Source organism: Zingiber officinale, chromosome 11A (assembly GCF_018446385.1).
Source record: "Zingiber officinale cultivar Zhangliang chromosome 11A, Zo_v1.1, whole genome shotgun sequence".
Lineage (NCBI taxonomy): Eukaryota > Viridiplantae > Streptophyta > Magnoliopsida > Zingiberales > Zingiberaceae > Zingiber > Zingiber officinale.
In genome coordinates, this window is record NC_056006.1 from 25,789,264 (window position 1) to 25,795,302 (window position 6,039).

The window sequence follows — 6,039 nt, forward strand, 5'->3', positions numbered from 1 at the left end:
AGGTCATTATACAAAAAATCCCCCGATTGGAGAACCAAGCGACAGATGAGTTGGCAAAATTAGCCAGTTCGTTATCACCGATCGTCATAGTGCAACCGATCAAACAGGTTTCGCTCGTGGCACATATTGACCGAATGGAAGGAATGACCTTCCCGAACGACTGGAGGACGACTCTAACAGAGTTTTTGCGGTCGGGAGTCACACCTGCCGATCAGGAAGAAGCTCTCTTATTGAAGAAGAGGGCAGAACGGTTCACTTTGGTCGGGGACCAACTTTATAAGAGAGCCTTCTCTAGGCCTCTACTCAAATGCGTCGAATTGGAAGATGCTGAATATATTCTGTGAGAGGTGCACCAAGGTTCCTGTGGAGGCTATCCGGGCAGCCGTGTGTTAGCTCGAAAGATACTCCTAGCCGGATATTTTTAGCTGACCCTCCAAGAAGATGCCGCTGAGACGGTGGCCACCTGCTTGTCCTACTAAAAGTATAACAACCTTCGGCACCGACCAACCTAGGAAATGAAAGCGTCCATAGTATCTTGCCCGTTCAACTAATGGGGCATGGATATCGTTGGGCCATTCCCCATTGTGACAGGTCAATGAAGATTTCTACTCGTTGCGGTGGACTATTTCTCGAAGTGGGTGGAAGCTGAGTCGCTTGCAAGAATAACCAAGCATATGGTCATTATGTTCATTTAATAGAACATCATATGCCGGTTCGACATCCCATGCCGGCTCGTATCAGACAATGGGAGACAATTTGCCAGTCAGGGTCTCAGAGAGTGGTGCGAGGGCTCTGACATCAAATAGGCCTTCACATCTATGGCCTACCCCAGGGAAACAGACAAGCCGAAGTCGCCAATCAGGAAATCCTCAAAGTTCTACGTGCTCACCTTGACCACGCCGGAGGCAGCTGGGTTGACGAGCTCCTCAATGTGTTGTGGGCGCTTCGCACGATCCTGACGGAGGGGACCGACGTAACCCCCTTCCACTTGGTATACGGCAGCGAAGCCATCATTCCAGTGGAGGTCGGGGTAGAATCCGATCGAGTACAGTACTACGATGAAGGAAACACCAAGTGGAGGCTCATGGAGCTCGACTTGGTGGATGAAACGTGGGCTAAAGTAGCTGTTCGGCTAATGGCGTACCGATAACGGATGAAGCAGAACTACAATCGGAGGGTGATCCCGAGGTCCTTCCAGGTCAGTGATCTCGTGTGGAAGAAGGTGAAGCCGGTCGACGACGTCACCAAGCTCGAAGCCCCATAGGCAGGATTTTTCAAGGTCATGCAAAAGCTCCGCTCAGGTGCCTACTACTTGGAGGATGAGGGGGGAAGATAACTCAAGAAACCGTGGAGCGCGAATCATCTCCAACCTTACAGGTCGAATGAGAGGTGCGTGAGTGAATAAATGTATTTTTGTATGTTTCCTGAATGTAGGATAAATATGAATAAAAGCGAAGAATGCCTCTCTTGAGATGCATCTTCCTCAAAGGTCGAGCAGCGACCTTAAACCCTAGTCTTCACCAACGGTTGAGCAACGACCTTAATCCCTAGTCTTCTCCAATGGTCGAATGGTGACCTTAAACCCTCGTCTTTCCTAATGACTGAGTGACGACCTTAAACCCTGGTCTACATCAATGGTCGAGCGATGACCTTAAACCCTAGTCTTCACCAATAGTAGAGCGGCGACCTTAAACCCTAGTCTTTCCCAGCAGTCAAGCGGCAACCTTAAACCCTCGTCTTTCCCAACGGTTGAGCAGCGACCTTAAACCCTAGTCTTCACCAACGGTCGACCGACGACCTTAAACCCTAGTCTTCCCCTACGGTCGAGCGGCGACCTTAAACCCTGGTCTACATCAACGGTCGAGTGGCGACCTTAAACCCTAGTCTTCACTAATGATCGAGCGGCGACCTTAAACCCTAGTCTTCCCCAACGGTCGAGAGGCAACCTTAAACCCTCGTCTTCGTCAACGGTCGAGCGAAGACCTTAAACCCTAGTCTTCATCAATAGTCTAGCGGCGACCTTAAACCCTAGTCTTCATCGTCGATCGAGCGGTAACCTTAAACCCTAGTCTACATCAATGATTGAGCGGCGACCTTAAACCCTAGTCTTCACCAATGGTTGAGCGGCGATCTTAAAACCTAGTCTTCCCCAATGGTCGAGCGGCGACCATAAACCCTCGTCTTCCCCAACGGTTGAGCGGCGACCTTAAACCCTAGTCTTCACCAATGATCGACCGACGATCTTAAACCCTAGTCTTCCCCAACGGTCTAGCGGTGACCTTAAACCCTCATCTTCCCCAATAGTCGAGCGATGACCTTAAACCCTGGTCTACATCAACGGTCGAGTGCCGACCTTAAACCCTAATCTTCACCAACTGTCGAGCGGTGACCTTAAACCCTCGTCTTCATCAATGGTCGAGCGGCGACCTTAAACCCTAGTCTTCATCGATGATCAAGCAATGACCTTAAACCCTAGTCTTCATCAACGGTCGAGTGGCGACCTTAAACCCTAGTCTTCATCGACGGTCGAGCGGCGACCTTATACCCTAGTCTTCACCCATTGTTCATCAACTGTCGAGCGATGACCTTAAACCCTCGTCTTCCCCAACAATCGAGTGGCAACCTTAAACCCTGGCCCACATCAACGGTCAAGTGGTGACCTTAAACCCTAGTCTTCACCAATGGTCAAACAGCGACCTTAAACCCTCGTCTTCATTAACGATCAAGCCCACCTTAAACCCTAGTCTTCATCGAAGATCAAGCGGTGACCTTAAACCCTAGTCTTCATCGAAGATCAAGCGGTGACCTTAAACCCTAGTTTTCATCAACGGTCGAGTGACGACCTTAAACCCTAGTCTTCATCGATGGTCGAGTGGCGACTTTAAACCCTAGTATTCGTCCAATGTTCATCAACGGTCGAGCGGCGACCTTAAACCCTGGTCCTCACTAATGGTCGAGCGACGACCTTAAACCCTTGGCTCGATGAGCGGGCAAGCGTCAGTCTTATAATTCAAGAATGATGAACAACCAACCATGAAATACAGTGACCATGAAATCGGAAGGTCATAGAATTATAATGAGCAACTCTGAAACAAAACGGATCGATCGACTAGATGGACTAGTCGTTGCCAATCGGAGGAGTCACAAGGCCATAAGTTTATGCAATGTTTGAAAGATGAGTTGAAAAGCAAATACTAGAGGAAGATAAAACTTAGTCGAACAGATAAGCATTCATTGAAACTTCAAAATTTTACAAAGGCGGAACTCTCAACCTCACTCAAGGTAATCTAAGGGATCATCGGGCAGTGATTCGGTCAACTTGTCCCGACTGATGGCCTTACTCGATAAAGTAGCAGAGATGTAGCCACCTGCCTGGAGTTGGCCAAACGTCCCTTCGATCGCTAGGTTGAAAAGGCGAAGTGCCCAATCGGTGACCTTGTCATTGACAACGTCCGAGGGGATGTAGTTTTTCTTCATAGCCTCAAAATGGCTAGAAGCCGCTCAGGAGGACTCCAGCTCGTCCTTCACGGTGGCTAGCTCATCATTTTTTATGGAGAGTTGGCCTCAAAGGGTAGTTTGCTCGACCGACCAGCTTTTCTGTTCTGTGACCAAAAAATTTTCAGCTTCTTTGAGTTTCTTAGCGAGAACCCGAGCCTCTTTATTCTTCAGGTCCAGGTCTTCGATGGCCTGGAGTTTCATTGTATTAGCCGATTCGATCTTGGCGTCAAAGGTTCTGACTTACTTGTTAAGCCAAGCCAGCAAAAAGGCCTGCTTTGCACTCTTTCCCCGCTCGACCTTGAGCAGCTCGATGCTCTTCATCAGATCGACCCTCAGCTTAGCCACCTCAGCATCATCTGCTCCTGAGAGGCAGATGATTGGCCACTCGACACCCTTCAGTTTCTTGACCTCCTCCTCCAAAAAGGCGAGCCTCTGACACATAGCCAGGCTCTCTACCCAATACTGTGAATAACTAGGAAAGTATAAGCATCAACCGAGAATAAATTGAGAAAATACAATAAAACACAATATTTGCCCCAGTGGACATCTGGGTGTGGATGTCCGCAAGCACCCCCAGAGGCATCATCGCTGCATGAGCTCGGGTGCCAACATATATCTATGCGAGCGGCCCCTGAATAATTATTTGGTGCTCGGGGGCTCGGGATTTAGCGCTACCCGACTCGCACCATTTCTCAGTCGACAGATGAAGAACCGCCGTTATATGGAGTTGGCCGCTCGAGGCTGATTAGGCGAAGGTCGCTCGGCCAGACGACCGAGACGAGGACGCCGAACGGATGCTGGATTTTTTAACCTTTGATGGCAGTGGCATGAAGACCACCGACGGTGCGCAAAGAGTTCCCTGCGATAGGCCGGATAACGATGGCATCCGGTTAGACGACGTAGTGGTCGCAGTCTCTTGAACTAGAGTGGGGGTTGAAGTTTCAACCCGTTCGGTGGTCTGCAGCACCGAGGAAGCAAAGCGCAATGAAGGCTCCGTCTGGTGCCTCTTGCTCCTGATCAGTGGCTCTATTGAGGAGCCCGAGCCCGACACCCCTTCAACCTGAATGCCCGGAAGCCATTCGGAGGGAGGGTGTGATCCACTAACCACTCCACCTCTTGGCGTCCGGCTGGTTGCCCCTCCGCTCACCAAGATTGGAGCCGCTTCACTCTCGTCATGTGGATCTTCTTGAGAGACGACCAGCTGTAGACTATGGCTCTCCAATTCCTCCACAACCGCCTCAATGATTGTGACATCCACAAGCTTAGCCTTGCCGGCCAGACGCTACCATAGCATGACTTCAGCTGCAAAAGAGGAAGAAAAATTAGTTAGAATCAAAGGAAGGAGTGAAGAAGTTGCATACCTAGGCTGGGCGGAAGTTGGGTGCGGATCGGACTCAAGCCAAAAATATAGAGGACACCCTCCAGCAGCAACTTGTGGATGTCATATTTCTGACCGACCAACATTGAAGTTGTGTTGAGGTAGTCCGATCGACTCTTGTATTGTTTCAAGGGAGGCTGACTCGCCACTTCAAGCTGCTAGTTGGTCGAAAAGTCTGATCGCTCAGACAAGCATGCAAAAAAGAAGTATTCCCTCCAATGCTTGTTGGAGGTCGGTATTTTGTCAAAAAAAAAACTAAGCCCACTCGGGCTTGACAAAGAAAAGTACCAGGCTCGGAGAATTTGGCATAATAAAAGTAATGAAAAATCCGAGGAGTGAGAGGAATGCCATGCAGACAGAACATAACCACTACCCCGCATGACAGTCAAAAGGAGTTCAACACTAATTGATGAAGGGATATGCGAAAGTATTTACAAATGGTAGGAAAGAAGGGGTGAATGGGAAACCGCAAATCGACGGTAAACTAATCCCTAAAGAAACAAAGACAGCCGGGTGGTGGAGAATTTGGCCGATTAGAAGGAGAAGGAAGAACAACTTTGTAGTCGGAAGGAAACTCAAAGGCGGATGTCAGGCTCTTAGCATCTCTGACGTCAAACCTGGACTCAATAGAGGTGTATCAAGGCCCAGGGACACCGGTGGGAGGCTGTGAGGAACTCGCCATAGCAAAAATGTAAAGGAGAGAGAAAATATGTGATTGGAAGGGAGAAAAGCTTACTGGGGTGTCGTCGGAGAGCAACAGAGGAAGAAAGATCACAGAAAAACAAGGACAGAATGTCGTTAGAGGAAGGAAGTCATTGAGAAACGCAAGCAGTTATCGCCAAAGAGCTCGAGGATGAGGATGTGAAGGAGGAGAAGGCGACGCGCATGGGCTTATAAGCCTCGGGGTTGGTTGACCGTAGCCGTCCAATCTAGGTCACGAAAACCTAGGCAAAAATCGGACCATTGAATTCAAAGCGCCAAACATCACATTTCCAACGGATATCCGCCTGTCACATCAAGTGTGCGACGGCAACAGGTAGGACATGTGGCACCTCGCCACGGGCCGACATTTAATGCAGGAAATTAAGGAGGCATGGGTCGTGCTCAGCCATCTTGAGCCAGGATTTACACGATCTCCCAAAAATATAGCTGATGTCAGCCCG

The 6,039-nt window shown here is 49.4% G+C and overlaps 1 protein-coding gene across 1 annotated transcript; it reads left to right on the plus strand.

The window, feature by feature from the left end:
- Positions 1 to 724: 724 nt before the first annotated feature.
- On the plus strand, positions 725 to 1,150 carry LOC122031310. The gene is made up of 2 exons (XM_042590434.1): positions 725 to 781; positions 833 to 1,150. The coding sequence occupies exons 1-2, from the start codon at positions 725 to 727 to the stop codon at positions 1,148 to 1,150; spliced, it is 375 nt and encodes a 124-aa protein (XP_042446368.1).
- Positions 1,151 to 6,039: the final 4,889 nt, after the last annotated feature.

Excerpts from the sequence above, each read along its gene's own strand:
- LOC122031310 (XM_042590434.1), top strand. The coding sequence starts at position 725 with ATGCCGGCTCGTATCAGACAATGGGAGACAATTTGCCAGTCAGGGTCT. Across the intron at positions 782-832 it reads AGTCAGGGTCTCAGAGAGTG|GGAAACAGACAAGCCGAAGT; the intron begins GTGCGAGGGCTC and ends GGCCTACCCCAG.